Source organism: Rattus norvegicus, chromosome 14 (assembly GCF_021556685.1).
Source record: "Rattus norvegicus strain SHRSP/BbbUtx chromosome 14, alternate assembly SHRSP_T2T, whole genome shotgun sequence".
Taxonomy (NCBI): domain Eukaryota; kingdom Metazoa; phylum Chordata; class Mammalia; order Rodentia; family Muridae; genus Rattus; species Rattus norvegicus.
This window is the reverse complement of record NC_141547.1, coordinates 1,375,435-1,391,950: the sequence shown is the minus strand read 5'-3', so window position 1 is coordinate 1,391,950 and position 16,516 is coordinate 1,375,435. Positions and strand designations below refer to the sequence as shown.

Genomic DNA, 16,516 nt, shown 5'->3' with positions numbered 1-16,516 from the left:
AGATATAAACCATTTTATGTGATGTGAAAATACAGTACTTGGTAATTTTTAACATCTGTTCTGATAGCTAGAGAAGCAACACTATAGCCATTTTATCAATATATTCTGAACCTTTATTAAAATGAACAATATTACTAACTAGAATGTTTTTCTTCTTTTAAAACATTTGAAAATATTACCCAAAATCATTGTTCTAAATAATATGAGTTTGGTGCTAAGAAAGCATTTTTATTTTCTGTAAAACAAAGGCTAAAAAGGCATTTATTTGAATTACACCTTTTCCCTTAGGAACAGTGTTCACTGTGTAACTCTGTCTATTGTGGAACTCTCTGTGAAGACCAGGCAGGCCTCAAACTCACAGAGATCCACTTGTCTCTGCCTGCTGAGTGCTGGGATTGAAGATGTGTGCTAATATTCCTACCTTTGCATTAAACTCTTATTGAAAGTTTAGTAACCATTTGTGAGGCACTGGGGATGGGGAAAGGGGACTTGTAACTGTGTCTTATTTAAATGCATTTATATTCAGATCTCTTTAAAACATAGTGTCTGCAAATGAAACACATTTTCAAGCTGAATCCATATGTTTTGTAATCTTTAGGGCAACTATTGTCCATCTCAATATTTGTCATTAACTGTTCATATTTTCTAATCTGTTGTCTACAGTTACCCATCTTAAGCTATTAATTGTATAAATTAGCTAAAATTAATTATATGCAGATAGTTCATAATTTTTTTAAATGGTTCTAGGAGCTGGAGCTCAGCTAGAATGATGCTCTTGTAGAGGATTCAGGTTCATTTCACAGCACCCACATACAGCAGCTCACCACCACTGACTGTAACAACAGTTCCAAGGGGATCTGATATGCTCTTCTGACCTCCATGGGTACCAGGCCTACATGCAGCAAAATACTCATACACATAAACTTAGAAAATAAAATAGTCTTTAAGGTTGGAGAGATAACTCAGCAGTTAAGAGCCTAGTTGATCTTCCAGGACCCAGATTTGATTCCCAGCACCTATATTAGTGGTTGACAACTACCTATAACTCTAGCTCTAGCATGTCTATGCCTCTGGTGTATTTACTGTCTTAAACACACACACACACACACACACACACACACACACAGTTAAAAATAAATATTTTTTTTATTATTAACTTGAGTATTTCTTATAAAAATAAATATTTTTAAAAGACGTTTTAGTGTTTTTAGTAAATACGTTTTAAATATTACAAAATATATAATTTAGATAAAATAGTTTTCCTTTTGATTGTTAACAAAAATTTATTTTATTTTATTATTTTTTTTTTTGGTTCTTTTTTTCGGAGCTGGGGACCGAACCCAGGGCCTTGCGCTTCCTAGGTAAGCGCTCTACCACTGAGCTAAATCCCCAGCCCCCAAAAATTTATTTTTAAAGTGTGTCTATTGTTTCTACATACAATGAGGGGGCTGAGCCAGGCACATTTGCACATGCCTTTAATCTCAGCATTTGAGAGAAACAGAAGTTAAAGGTCATTCTTGGCTATACAGCAAGGCCCTGAAACCAGATTGGGCTACATGAGACCGTGTCTTTAAAAACCCTAAAAAATAAGTAAATATATAATTCAAACAAGAAGATACAGCATTATAGGTACAGTTTAAAAAGAAATTTTCAGTTTTTATTTTAATTTTATGTATATGGGTGTTTTGCCTGAATGTCTGTGTCCCACATGTGTGCAGTGCATGAGGATGCCAGAAGAGGGTGTTGAATGCCTTGTGTGGTGGTTTGAATAAAAGTGGCTTCCCTAGTCTAGTCTACAGAGTGAGTTAGGTCAGCCAAAGCTACACAGAGAAACCCTGTCATGAAAAACAAACAAACAAACAAACAAACCCAAACCAAACAAAAGGTGCCCATCAGTCAGTAGGGAGTAGCACTATTAGGAGGTGTAGCCTTGTTGGGTTTTGAGGTCTCACATGTTCAAGCCTGGCCAGTCTATCATAGTCTCTTCCTGCTCCTTGCAGATCAGAATACAGAGCAAGGGGAACACTCCTTCTTTACTGTTGGCAGTGCAAACTTGTATAGCCACTTTGGAAATCAGTGTGGTTGTTTCTCAGAAAACTGGGAATCTACTGCAAAACCCAGCTATACCACTCCTAGACATAGACGCTAAGGACACTTGCTCATCTGTGTTCATAGCACCTCATTCTTGGTAGCCAGAAACCAGAAACAACCTAGATGTCAGTCAACTAAATAATGGATAACGAAAATGTGATATATTTGCACAATAAAGTATTACTCAGCTGATATAAAATGTGATATATTACTCAGCTGACATAAAAAATGACATCATGAAGTTTGCAGGCATGGTCAAATTCCTGTAGGTCCCACCCAGAGGGATGATGAGCCTTTCTCTGGCCACATCTATGCCAGAAGCCATCAACTGAGGAAAGCCATGATGTGGCTGGAGAGGGGTACGGCCAATTTTCCTATGCCCACACTACAGCCTGAATCATGGAGTAGGGCCAGCTTTCTTTTGTTCACTCCACTGCCTGCCTAAATGTGCTGTGACTTGGTGAGGGGCAGGACCAGCTCTCCTGTATGCACAGACATCAACATGGCTTTAGTGGCAGCCCACATCGTGGACATCCACAAGGGCTGTAGTGCTAACATAGGCTGTAGACATCAACATGGTCCTTGGCTGTATCAGGACCACTGACCCAGTCATGGCCTCAGCAGCTTCACAGACTGGACCTTGATATGGCCTTAGGTGGTGACACATGCCATTCACTTCAGGATAGCCTAATGGGAGGCAGGTTTGGGGGCTGGATCAGTATCTGCATGAGCTCGAGGCTGTTGTATACAATTCTGTGGGCCCTGCTGAGCGATGACAGCATCTCAGCCTCAGCCTCTCTCTTGTCACTGCCATCAGGTCTCCAGTTCCCCAGCTCTGCCTGCCTCCTCAGCACGCACGGCTCAGCTTTTCTCTTCCCTACCTCTCTGTCACATGTGTTCATTGTAGTGCCTCCTGCCCACAGCACAAGGCCTGCCTGGATGGCATTCTCAATATTATCTATTTTTAATGTGTTCCCTGCTGCTCAACACCAACATTATGACTCGATGCCAGAGATGTCCCCCATCTCTACTTTCTTTTTTCTCTTTTTCTTTCTTCTTTTTTTATGCATCTGGTTTTTGTTTTTGTGTTGCTTTTTGCTGTTGTTTGGGTTTTTCTTCTTTTTATGCCTCTCTGCATAAGCCCTGTCCTGGGACTCACCATATAGACCAGGTTGTTGTGGAACTTGAAGAGGTCCACCTGCCTTTGCCCTGGAGTGCCAGGATTAAACATGCACTGCCACGCCCAGCTATGAGAGTATTTCTTTATTTTACATGCACAGTCATTTCTTGTATTTCTCCAGTTGTCTCAGAAGTTTCTTTTAAATTTACTTAATATAATTCTGAATCCAAGTATGATATATAGCTATTAAGTGAATGTGAGTGTGTTCTTTTCTTTTTTTCTGTGAGTATTGAATGTAGTGTGAAATCAGATGTATATAGCTATACACGTAGTCTCTTTTAAGGAAAAATAATAGTAGCAGGTATTAGAATATTGTTGGAAACAACTCCATCCAGTTTTCTTTTTATAATTTTGGATTATAAAGATGATTTCACATCAAGAGAACCATACAAAGTGGAAGATTTCTGCCGACTCTCAAAAGACTTCTGTTCAACAACTAAATGAACAGCTAGAAAAAGCAAAACAAGAATTAGAAGAAGCTCAGGATACTGTGAGCAATTTGCATCAACAAGTCCAAGACAGGAATGAAGTCATTGAAGCTGCAAATGAAGCATTACTTATTAAAGTAAGTAAACAGATAAAGTAATGAAACACATTTATGAAAAAATGTATTTTCCTTTTCTTATTTATAGAAGTTTTCATGACAGATTATTGACTTGAAATAAAATACATCTTTATTAGAAAAGAAATATGAGACATAATAAATCATTACCATAAAATATATGTTTAAATATAAATTCTTTTATCTATAATATTTACTCTTAGGTTTTATATTTGATGTGCCTTAAAAAAAGTTGAAGCTTTTTCAAAATCAACAAATATACTTTGAAAATTATAAGGTAAAAATATTAGATTATATTCAAGACTTTTTCTTTTTTTCTTTTTTTTTTTTTTTTTTTTTGTTCTTTTTTTCGGAGCTGGGGACCGAACCCAGGGCCTTGTGCTTGCTAGGCAAGCGCTCTACCACTGAGCTAAATCCCCAACCCCTCAAGACTTTTTCTTAACTGGATTTAAATGTATATCGTTTTTAAATGGCTTAGGCTGTCTGTTCATCTGTTTTGATTATAGCAGTTTGTGTGGCGTTTGAAATTAACAGTATGGATGCATAAATCCTCATTTAAAACTGCTAATACGTAAGGTAAAGTTATCAGTGAAGACCTTTAAAAAGAACCGAGTGGTAGCAAGAGAGAAGTCATTCAAAAAAATAAAATCAACTAGTACCCTCTCCATAGCTCCAGTTTTATGCTTCACTTAATAACATTCTTTCTCAGTAATAGTTTACTTTTATATTACTTATATATACAGATGAATAGACATGATCTAAAGTTATATGTAGGAGTTGGTAAAATAGGTCAGGGACTGAGTTTGTGTGTAACATACAGGATGCTCTGGATTTAGACATCTGTATTAATGGACTACTTAGGCTAACCACTTTGTATGTGTTTGTGTGTTAAGAATGAACATCCTAGGGCTGGAGAGATGGCTCAGTGGTTAGAGCACTGACTGCTCTTCCAGAGGTCCTGAGTTCAATTCCCAGCAACCACATGGTGGCTCACAACCATCTGTAATGTGATCCCATACCCTCTTTTGGTGTGTCTGAAGACAGTGACAGTGAACTCACATACATAAGATAAATAAATAAATCTTTTTTTGAAAACAAAAAAAGAATGAACATACTGTCTGCATCTGTTCCCATCAGTTGGTGGATGAAGTGTCTCTGGTGACCATTGGGCTGGGCACCAATCTGAGTATAGCAGAATATCAGTAGGAATCATTTCATTGCCTTTTTTTTTTTTTTTTTTTTTTTTTTTTTTGCCAGTCATGAATGGTTCTATACTAGGTCTCTGGGCATTCAGCCTCTAGGTCCTGGTCTTCCAAGTAGTGTCAGGGTTGGACTTCATCTCAGGGCATGGATCTCAAGATGGACCAGTTGGCCACTTCCACATGTTCTTGCCACATTTGCCCAACACATCTTGTAGGCATGACAAATTACAGGTCAAAGGTTTTATGGCTGCACTAGTATCTCAGCCCTTCCATTGGAAGTCTTGCCTAGTTATAAGATCAGGCCAGTTCAGGCTCCATGTCTCCTCATTGCTAGAAGTCTTAGATAGGGTTACCCTTATGGATTTCTGGGAGTTTCCATTGCCCTAGATTTCTGGCTTGTCCAAGAATGCTCCCTCTCTGATTACAGTTGTCTCTCCCAGTACTCTCTCCCTCCTTCCTTTCCCCACCTGATCCCTCCTGTTCCCATCACCATCCTCCAATCCAGACCCCTCCAACCCCCAGCCACCTGAGATGTTTATTCTATTTCCCTTTACGGTGATATTCATGCATCTTCCCCCGACATCCTGAGCCTTCCTTGTTACTTAGCCTCTCTGCCCCTGTGGATTGCAGCACAATTATTCTTTACTTTAAGGTTAATAATCCACTCATAAGTGAGTACATGCCATGTTTCTCTTTCTGGGTCTAGATTACCTCACTCAGGATAATCTTTTCTAGTTCCATTCACTTGACTGCAAATTTCATGATATCATTGGTTTTTGCAGCTGAGTAATAGTCCATTGTGTAAATGGACTGTGTTTTCTTTATCTACTCTTCAGGTGAAGAGTATCTAAATTGTTTCCAGTTTCTGGCAACTACAAATAAAGCTGCTATGAACGTAGCTGAGGAAATGTCCTTGTGGTAGTATGGAGTATGCTTTGGGTATATGTCCAAGAGTAGTGTAGCGGACCTTGAGGTCAGTCGATTCCCAGTGTTTGAGGGAACTGTCATATTGATTTTCAAAGTGACTATACAAGTTTACACTACCACCAGCAAACAAGAAGTGTTCCCCTTGTCCCACCTCCTCGCCAGCGTTAGCTGCCACTTGTGATTTTTTCCTCCCCGTTCTGACAGGCATAAGACGGAGTCTCAGAGTTGTTTGATTTGTTTTCTCTGATGGCTGAGGATGGTGAACATTTCTTTAAGTGTCCTCAGCCATTTGAGTTTCTTCTATTGATAATTTTCTGTTTAGATCTGTACTCCTCTTTTAATTATATTATTTGTTCTTTTGCTATCTAGTTTCTTGAGTTCTTTATATATTTTGGATATTAGTCCTCAATCAGTTGTGGATTTAGTAAAAATACTTTCCCATTCCAAACACTGGCATTTTATCCAATTAGCAGTGTCCTTTGTCTTACAGAAGCTTTGGTTTCATGAGTTGCATTTATTAATGTTGATCTTAGTGCCTGTGCTATTGGTGTTCTGTTCAGGAAGTTGTCTCCTGTACCTATGAGTTCAAGACTTCCCCCACTTTCTCTTCTATGAGGTTCAGTGTATCCTGCTTTATGCTGAGATCTTTGATCCACTTATGCAGGGTGGTAAGTGTGTATTTATTTGCATTCTTCTACATGCCTACATCCAGTTAGACTAGCGTCATTTGCTGAAGATGTTTTCTCTTTTTCATTGTATAATTTTGACTTCTTTGTGAAAAATCAAGTGTCTAAGTGTGTGGATTTACTGCAGGGGCTTTGTTCGATGCCACTGATCAACCTGTATGTTCATATATGAATACTATACAGTTTTTATTACTGTTGCTCTATAGTACAGCTTAAAATCAGCCAAACAAGGAGGAGCTTGGCGAATCCTGTGGAAGAGGGGGAGGAATGATTGTAGGAGCCAGAGGGATCAGGGACACAAGAAAACCCACAGAATCAAGTAACCTGGGCTCACAGGGACTTTCAGAGGCTCACAAAGACTGAACAGCCAACTAGGGAGCATATATGAGACTCACCTAGGCCCTCCACACATATCTAATAGCTGTGTAGCTTGGTCTTCTTGTGGGACTCCCAATAGTGGGAGCAGGGATTGTCTCTGACTCTGTTGCCTGCCTTTGGCACCCTTTCCTCCTACTGGGTTGCCTTGTCCAATCTGAATAAAAGAGGAAGTGCCTGGACTTATGCAAAAAAGGAAAGAAAGAAAGAAAGAAAGAAAGAAAGAAAGAAAGAAAGAAAGAAAGAAAGAAGAGAGAGAGAGAGAGAGAAGAGAGAGAGAGAGAGAGAGAGAGAGAGAGAGAGATTATTGGTGCTTTTATTAAGATAATATTCCTACTGCTTGGGGTCAGTGATGACCAGCATGTATGAGATCTTAGGTTGAACCCCTGGTCGAGGTGTGAATCAGAATTTAAGCTACTGGTCTAGCACCATGACTATCTACTGCTGTGCTCTGCACCATGATTGTCATAGACTCACCCTCTAAAGCTGTAAGCTCCCATTAAATCCTTTCTTCTATAAATAGTCTTGGTCATAGTTATTGTGTCACAGCAGTAGAAAAGTAGCTAAAGCAGAAGTTTGTGCCAGGGAGTGTGATTGCTATAACAGGCCTGAAAATGCTGGTGGGTAGGTGGTTTGTTTGTTTTGAGAAATGTTGAAGAATTTGAGACTTTGGGCTGGAAAAGTGGTTGAACCTTATAAGCGGGTTTAATATATCATCCTAGTATGAACTTGAAAGACAGTAGTACTGATACTATTGTAGACTGTGGAGGCCCTATTCAAGAGGTTTCTAAGAGAAATAATATTGGCAATTGAGCTAGAGATCATTTTTGTGATATTTTGGCAAAGACTGTGGCTCCTCTTTGCTCTTGTCCTAAAATTCTACCTGAAGCTAATTGAAGAGTTTGAAGCTAATTCTGTTGGCAGAGATTTCAAGACAACCAGATGTTGACTTTGTCACCTCCTTTATCAGTGACCACTCTTAACGCTGACCTACAAGAACAAGAACAAAAATGATGTAGTTTGAGGAGAAAATGAGCACCAGGAAATTTAATGTTGGAACCAAAATTTATATGAAAGACATAAGAAATGAAATAAAGAGATTGTTGCCTGGAGGTGAAACCCCACCCAGGTAACCCTGCAACTTGTGAAAAGGGCTTAGGAAGTATCTATTCCCAATGAGCAACAACTCAAAGCTTATGCATATAGAACAAGGGGTGAGCCAGTTCCACCATATGGTTCTGGCTGTGAGTCATGAAGAATACAGGAATAAAGGGGTTGTGGAATCTCCCTTCAGGTTAAGGAAACCTCAGAGGCTCGGCATGTGACATGGGATCCTTGCTTGGGGCCAGCATTGTGTTGGAGACACTAAGATGTTGGAGGTACTAGAGCAGAGGGATGACTGTCAGGAGGAAAGTGTGCTGCAGTCAACCAAGTTGTTAAGGGTGAAGCCATCTAAGCCTTTGACAGGATTTAGAGTTTGCCCTGTTGGATTTTGTTCTTCCTTCAGTCTAGTGTTTCCTCACCATGCCCTCATTCGTTCCTTTTAGAATGGTAATGTATTTTTCTATGCCATTGTATACTAGAAGTATAATTGCTTTTTGATTTTATAGGGAGTGCAGTTAAGAGATTGCCTTTAGTTTCAGAAGAGATTTCGACTTTAAAACTGTTGAGACTGTGAGTCTTTTGAAGTTGGGCTTTTGCATTGTGCTGTGGCCATAAGCCTTTGGGGGCCAGGAAGTGGAATGCAGAGGTTTGAATAAGAATGGTCTCTATAGGCTCATATGTTTGAATATTTGATTCCAGGTTAGTGGAACTGATAGAAAGGATTAAGAGATGTGGCCATCTTGGAGGAAATAAGTCAGTGGGATTGGGCTGTGAGGTTTCAAAAGTCCATGCCATTTCCAATTAGCTTCTTTCTTTGCTCATGCTTGTGGATCAGATGTAAGCTCCCAGCTACTTCTCCTGCCTGCTGCTGTAATGCTTTCCCACCGTGATGAGAATGGACTGACCTTCTGAAATGTCAGCCCCATTGAATGCTTTCCTCTATAAACTGCCTTGGTCATGGTGCTTTGCCACAGCAATAGAAACATAACTAAGACAATCGCCAATATGTACTTACTTTTGTTATAAATTCTAAAAGTAGTCAGTCCTTTTATGTATATCCATGTTAGATTAAGATATAAGATTGAAATCTTTAACATTTAAATATTCTTTAAGGAAAGCCTGGGTTTTGTGAAATTCCTTAGCGTATTGGGAGCAATTTTCAAATAAAAATATTTAATTTTCACAAAATGCAATTATCTGTAGTAGAAGAAGGTTTGAACGACACTTGTAAAATTCTCAAGAACTGTTCTTGTAAAATTCTCAAGAACTGTTATTGTAAAATTCTCAAGAACTGTTATTTCAAAAGTTCCCATTCTTCCAGACTGGGAGTCAGTAACAACTGGACTGTACAAAAATAAAAGTAATTTAAAAAAATAAAATTTCTCATAGTGAGACAGGTTAACAAAGATGATGTCTAAGAGTCTGTGATTTTATAAGTAGTTTATTAAACAGAAATATATTGAGCATGCTCTCTATGTACCAATTTTTCTACAGGAATCAGAATTAACCAGATTGCAAGCCAAAATTTCTGGACATGAAAAGACAGGAGAAGCCAAGTTTCTAACAGCTCCATTTACAGCTCTAACAGAAATTGTACCTCATGTTCAAGATCCGAAGTCTGCCAAACACCCTCAGATTTCACTTCTCAAATGCAGAAAACTACGCCGCTCTATTAGTGCCAGTGATCTTAGTTTCAAAAGTCATGATAATGACGATCTCTCTGAAGAACTGCTGCAGGACTTAAAGAAAATGCAATTAGAGCATCCTTCAGCACTAGAAAGTGATCATAAAGACCTACCTGTAACCCATTCGGAATCATATAAACCTCTCCCGTATAGCCTAGAAGATGATGGTTCTGAAAGCAATGACTTCAGTACTCTTAGTGGAATGCTGAGATACATCAACAGAGAAGTGAGACTGCTGAAAAAGCCTCCTCTGCAGGCAGCCACTGGTTTAAGTCAGGCATGTACTTTACATATCGCCAGATAAATTAATTTGTAATCTCAGCACTGAGAGACAGAAACAGGAAGATTGTTACGTTGGAAATCCTCCTCCCCCCAAAAGTTACAGTTTTTATTCAGTGAATATAATTTTATTACTTTGGGGAGAAAATCCATAGAGATTGACTTTCCCTTATCCAAAATGTTTGGGCCCAGAAGTTCCAGACTTCCTCAGATTGGGAATATTTGCATAGTAGCTTGGAGATTTCCTTAGTCAGTTTTCCTGCACAAAACATCATAACGAAGAAGCAAGTTGGGGAGGAAAGGGTTTATGCAGTTTATACTCCCACATTGCTGTTCATCACCAAAAGAAGTCAGGACTGGAACTCACACAGGGCAGGAACCTGGAGGCAGGAGCTGATGCAGAGGCCATGGAAGGGTGCTGCTTACTGGCTTGCTTCCCCTGACCTGCTCAGCTTGCTTTCTTATAGAACCCAGGACCACTAGCCCAGGGATGGCACCACCCACATTGGGCTGGGCCCTCCCCCCTTGATCACTAATTGAGAAAATGCCTTACAGCTGGGTCTCATGGAGGCATTTCCACAAGGGAGGCTCCTTCCTCTGTGATAACTCCAGCCTGTGTCAAGCTGACACGCAAAACCCCCCACTACAGAGATATTATGAACAATTGGGTTTCTGAAACTGAAGTTTAAAATTTAGATATTATCAGCGTATAGGTGATATTTAGAGCTGTACTGCCTGGTTACATCAGTGGGATAAACTGAGATAGAAACAATTATATCTGCAGTGCTTTAAGCATTCAAGAAATTGAAGAATCTAGGATGGGAAATATAGCTCAGTTGGGACAGTGTCTGCCGACTGTGCCTGATGTTCTGAGTTCATACTGCATACACTAGGCATTCACCCGTGTGGGATTATATTATAATGATAATATACATGATTATTATTACTAGGATTAGAAATTTATGATTGAGTAACTTCTAGGCCATTCTGAGCTGCATGAGATATTGTCTCAAAAATAAACAAAAAACAAACAAAAATGGACAACAAACCAACCAAACACAGACAACCTTTTTTGAAAGAAGCAAGGTAGATCTCTGAGTTCTAGACCAGCCAGGACTATACAGTAAGACCCCATCTGAGAAAGAGAGAAACTGAAAGACAGGGTGGTGGGGATGGGGTAGGGATGGAGACTGAAGATTTCAATATAGTTAACTGAAAAACAAAGAAAACAAGAGAGTATAATAGTTCACAAGCCATGCTAAATACAAAACCTAAGGAGATGAGTGGTGCCTATGGTGCTAAATGAAGCAAAGAGCGATTTCGACTGCCACATGTGTTACTGTGGAGGCTGTCGACGGCCTCTGTGCGACAGCCTGTGAGCGGGAATAGGGGTGAAAGCTTGGTAAAGAGAGGCAACACCAAGATTCTATTCTGATAAACAGTAAAGAAGTAAGACAGTACTAAAGGGGTGGTCTCTTGTCGTTTTTTTATTAAGAGATAAACGTTTTGTGACTTGGTAGGAATAATCCAGAAGACATGGGAAAATGGTAATTTAGCCCAGAGAACAGATAAGAGAAACATATTAAAAGTAGACTTAAAAATGATTATAGAGAAGCAGAAGAGTTGGTCTTATGTAAAAGACACGGGAGCACAGTTCATTTACCTCAGTGAAAAGGAAGACCAGTTATATGGACATAAAAAGAAACAGCGGAAGGGTTTTGTGGGAGAGAAGTTTCTTTATCCATTTTCTCTTTGTGAAAAAATAAACAAGGTTATTATCTAAGTCAGGGTAAGGTAAGAGATACTTGATGTGGTTTTGTTGTTGTTTTGGTTTGCGTTGGTGTTTGTTTGTTTGTGATTTTTACAGTTTCAGAATGCAAGCCCTGGCTGGCATCCAACTCACAGAGACCCAACTACTTCCACCTCTTAAATGCTAAGATTAAAGGCATGCACTGTGCCAGGTATTAGAGGTTTAAGAGCAAGAAAACTAGCATGCCTTTAATCCTAGCAGGGAGCAAGAAGCAGGTGGATCTCTGTGAGTTCAAGGTTAGCCTGTTTTACAGAATGAGTTTCCAAGAGAGCCAGAGCTATATAGAGAAGCCCTGTCTCAGGAAAAAAAAAATAAGAAAACTACATGAAGTAGTTAACTTAAAGAGTAGAAAAGTACAAACATACCACCCTCCCAGGAAAGTTTAGTAGACTTACTAGATGGATAGCCATGTAAAATATAAATCAGCTGGTATCATCTACCTAGAAGTCGACTAAGAATCTATTAGGAACTTATTAAATATTACTCATATACATCCTACTTCCAAAACCGGTAGTTTACAAAATTTGATTATGAGAAGTGACAGAATTCCTAAAAGGAAAACAGAAATAGAAAAAAAAATGAAGCAAGAGAACAAGAAAATATATAGGAACATGAATATATAGTCCATGTCAAATTCAAGGTATGGGAAGATTTGACCTATATTTTTAAAACTCAAGTCTTTCCTGTGTCTTTCTTCTTTTCTATGTCTGTTACAAATATTTCTCTTTTACTTTTTGCTTCATCTGTATAAGCAGTTTGCCCTCATTTACTGTGTATATTAGTGTAAACCATAATGTGACATTAATGTCTGACTATTTCTTCATGTGGGTTTATGCACAAGTGAGTACGTGTGCCTTCAGAGTCCAGAGGAAAGCACAGGATCTCCTGGAGGTGGAGTTATAGACACTTGTGAGGCTCCAGACAAGAGTGCCGGGAGTCAAACCCCGGTCTTTCAACTGCTTAGCCCTCTCTTCAGCCCCTGCATCTGTAGTTTATGGCCCTTGCTGGGAGCTTAAAACTTGGTTTAACTGTTTGCTTCTATATAATCTCCAAACTTGCATGTTTTTTCTTTTTTCCTTTTTTTTTTTTTTCGGAGCTGGGGACCGAACCCAGGGCCTTGCGCTTGCTAGGCAAGCGTTCTATCACTGAGCTAAATCCCCAACCCCAAACTTGCATTTTTTAACCATGTAGCATATTATTGACATTTTCTCATTTTTTTTCCAATTGGTTAAGTATTTTCCACTTTATATTTAAATTTTATGCTTGAATGTTATGGTAGATTTTAATGATAAATCAATGATTTTAATATTCATAATATTAATCTATTGTTTTTTATTATTCTAGGGAGGAAAATTATAATTAAAAGAAGATGTCTATGTCATGAAAAATGGAATTGTTGGTACTGTGCTGTTTATTATATGTATGTAGTGAATATTTCATAGAAGCTGTTACTTTATTATTTTTGAATAAATTTTTATATTTTAATATTTTAAAGAAAGCCTTCTAAAATATAATTGTATTTGTGCTAAAAATTAAGTCAATTTATTGATTATTTTTTATGAAAATTACTATTTTCTTCATCTTTGTCTTACATAACAATAATAGCTAAAATATCTAAAAGTACATCTAGCACTTTTAGTCATACTATTATATTTTCTGCTATTTTTAAAATATTTGCTTGTATTAATATTTTTATGAATTTACAAATTGTTCCATGATAAATTTTAAAACTCCTTTAATCCTCAAAATAGCCTGATGAAGTAGATATGGTATTATTTTGTTTTTAAATAGAATTATTTAACATGGTAGAATCATATGTTCTAAAGAAAGCTAGTCACGGCAAGTATTAGGCAGTAGTTTTGGGTTAGTAGCTCCTTTTATATATGGCTAGCACTAAGCGTTGAGCACTGAAGCCCGTAATATGCTACTGGTCACCACGAGGGTCTGAGAGTCAGACCGAGCTCCTCGGGAAGAGGAGCCAGTGTTCCTGACTGTGGAGCTGTCTCATCCACCCTGTTCATTCCTATGTCGGGAGTACCATCTGAGTAACACCAATTTAGAAATTCTAGTAACAAAACTCTGTATCTGAAAGTTTAAAACACCCAGTATGAGCTTAACAGAAGCAAGACAATGGTAATGACAGAAATGTTAGTAACCTAAAGACAGATGGATAGAAAATATTCAGTCTGAGGAACAAGAAGAAAAGTGATAGGATACATGTGAAACCAACATACAACAAGTACGGAGACCATTAAGGTTAAGAAGAGAAACGGGGTGGAAAAAGTATTTAGAGTTATAACTGAAAGTACCTCAAACTGATTGAAATAGAAACTGGAGTACAGTAAAGTCTAAGTAGGACAAACACACACACACACACACACACACACACAAATTCTACTTATTAATATAGTAGTAAAATCCTGAAGACCAAAATATAAAATATATCTTAGAAGCACATTTCAAAAGACTTATATAGGGGTTGGGGATTTAGCTCAGTGGTAGAGCCCTGGGTTCAGTCCCCAGCTCCGAAAAAAAGAAGACAGCATCTAAAAGAAGGCTGATTTCTAAAATTAATTATAAACAATTGGCTTTATTTTTATGTACTTTTTATGTTTTTTAAAGATTTATTTCATGTATATGAGTACACTGTAGCTGTCTTCAGACACACCAGGAGAGGGCATCAGATCCCATTACAGATGGTTGTGAGCCACCATGTAGTTGCTGGGATTTGAACTCAGGACCTCTGGAAGACCAGTCAGTGCTCTTAACCGCTGAGCCATCTCTCCAGCCCTATTTTTATTTTTTTGACACAGTCTTATTATATAGCCCTGGCTGGTCTGGAACTTGCCATGTAGACCAGGTTGTCCTTGAACTCACATAAATTCATCTGCCCCTGCCTCTAGAGTACTGTGATTGAAGGTTTGTGCCACCATGCCCAGCAATTTCACGTATTTTCAATATAAAACACTAATATGCTATAAACAATAGGATTGATCAAACAATAAACATAAGAAAACTTCTGTTAATATCAGACAAAGTGAACATCCAAGAGAAGTGTTGTCACCGTAGACAAAGGGTACTTCCCTTTTCTTTTTTTTAAAATCTTTTTTTTTGTCTTTTTTTTTTTTTTTCTGGAGCTGGGGACCGAACCCAGGGCCTTGTGCTTGCTAGGCAAGCACTCTATCACTGAGCTAAATCCCCAACCCCTTAAAATCTCTTTTTTTAATTGGATATTTTTTATTTATATTTCAAATGTTATTCCCTTTCCTGGTTTCCCATCCATAAGCCCCCTATACCATCCCCTTCCCCCGTCTATAGGAATGTTCCCCCTCCCCAACCACCCCCCCTTCAAGCTCTTCTAGTTCATTCTCTGATTCCTTCAATGGGGGTCCTATTCTCAGTTCAGTGGTTTGCTGCTGGCATTCGCCTCTGTATTTGCTGTATTCTGGCTGTGTCTCTCAGGAGCGATCTACATCCGACTCCTGTCGGCCTGCCCTTCTTTGCTTCATCCATCTTGTCTAATTGGATGGCTGTATATGTATGGGCCACATGTGGGGCAGGCTCTGAGTGGGTGTTCCTTCAGTCTCTGTTTTAATCTTTGCCTCTCCCTTCCCTGCCAAGGGTATTCTTGTTCCCCTTTTAAAGAAGGAGTGAAGCATTCACATTTTGATCATCCGTCTTGAGTTTCATGTGTTCTATGCATCTAGGGTAATTCAAGCATTTGGGCTAATAGCCACTTATCAGTGAGTGCATACCATGTGTGTTTTTCTGTGATTAGGTTACCTCACTCAGGATGATATTTTCCAGTTCCAACCATTTCTCTATGAATTTCATAAAGGAATTGTTTTTGATAGCTGAGTAATATTCCATTGTGTAGATGTACCACATTTTCTGTATCCATTCCTCTGTTGAAGGGCATCTGGGTTCTTTCCAGCTTCTGGCTATTATAAATAAGGCTGTTATGAACATAGTGGAGCACGTGTCTTTTTTTATATGTTGGGGCATCTTTTGGGTATATGCCCAAGAGAGGTATAGCTGGATCCTCAGGCAGTTCAATGTCCAATTTCCTGAGGAACCTCCAGACTGATTTCCAGAATGGTTGTACCAGTCTGCAATTCCACCAACAATGTAGGAGTGTTCCTCTTTCTCCACATCCTCGCCAGCATTTGCTGTCACCTGAGTTTTTGATCTTAGCCATTCTCACTGGTGTGAGGTGAAATCTCAGGGTTGTTTTGATTTGCATTTCCCTTATGACTAAAGATGCTGAACATTTCTTTAGGTGTTTCTCAGCCATTCGGCATTCCTCAGCTGTGAATTCTTTGTTTAGCTCTGAACACCATTTTTTAATAGGGTTATTTGTCTCCCTGCGGTCTAACTTCTTGAGTTCTTTGTATATTTTGGATATAAGGCCTCTATCTGTTGTAGGATTGGTAAAGATCTTTTCCCAATCTGTTGGTTGCCGTTTTGTCCTAACCACAGTGTCCTTTGCCTTACAGAAGCTTTGCAGTTTTATGAGATCCCATTTGTCCATTCTTGATCTTGGACCATAAGCCATTGGTGTTTTGTTCAGGAAATTTTTTCCAGTGCCCATGTGTTAAAGATGCTGCCCTAGTTT

At 38.8% G+C, this 16,516-nt stretch overlaps 1 protein-coding gene across 3 annotated transcripts in view; it reads left to right on the top strand.

The window, feature by feature from the left end:
- The window catches only part of Ccdc18 (coiled-coil domain containing 18), a 102,893-nt gene extending 89,460 nt beyond the window's left edge, over positions 1–13,433 (top strand). For 2 of the 3 annotated variants that reach the window (XM_087584636.1, XM_087584635.1), the window contains 3 exons: positions 3,636–3,836; positions 9,622–10,089; positions 13,246–13,433. In XM_087584636.1, the coding sequence (XP_087440762.1) occupies positions 3,636–3,836; positions 9,622–10,089; positions 13,246–13,260 (684 nt within the window). In that variant the 3' untranslated portion in view covers positions 13,261–13,433. Of the gene's footprint in view, positions 1–3,635; positions 3,837–6,522; positions 6,631–9,621; positions 10,090–13,245 lie in introns of all 3 variants that reach the window. The other variant, XM_087584634.1, reaches the window with a different exon arrangement.
- The last annotated feature ends 3,083 nt before the right edge of the window (positions 13,434–16,516 follow it).